At 66.9% G+C, this 329-nt stretch overlaps 1 protein-coding gene across 1 annotated transcript in view; it reads left to right on the forward strand.

Annotated features, from left to right (window-relative positions):
• The window catches only part of SLC16A3 (solute carrier family 16 (monocarboxylate transporter), member 3), a 3,593-nt gene that overhangs the window by 1,261 nt on the left and 2,003 nt on the right, over positions 1 to 329 (forward strand). Inside the window, exon 3 of the mRNA XM_015559896.1 lies at positions 234 to 325. Coding sequence (XP_015415382.1) covers positions 234 to 325 — 92 coding nt within the window. The remainder of the gene's footprint in view (positions 1 to 233; positions 326 to 329) is intronic.

A 329-nucleotide genomic window follows, 5' to 3' on the forward strand; every position in this document is an offset into this window, starting at 1 on the left:
ACGGAGGTGAAGTCCCCTGGCCTCCCACCCCGGCGCCAGCCTGTTCCTCTTTCCCGTCTGTCTCCTGCGGGTCCGGCGGTGACGGGCCCTGGCGCACACTGTCTCCCCACATCGACGCCCCTCAGACCCACAAAGAACCATTAGGCAGGAGCCTGTGTCGGGGGCACAAGGGGCGGGTGGGCAGGACCAGGGTCAGCTCTCACCCTCTGCTCCCCCTGCTCCCCCTGCTGCAGGCTTGGGTTTGTCGCTCAACTTCCAGCCCTCGCTCATCATGCTCAACCGTTACTTCAACAAGCGGCGCCCCATCGCCAACGGGCTGGCGGCGGCAG

This window comes from Myotis davidii, unplaced genomic scaffold (assembly GCF_000327345.1).
Source record: "Myotis davidii unplaced genomic scaffold, ASM32734v1 scaffold211, whole genome shotgun sequence".
Taxonomy (NCBI): domain Eukaryota; kingdom Metazoa; phylum Chordata; class Mammalia; order Chiroptera; family Vespertilionidae; genus Myotis; species Myotis davidii.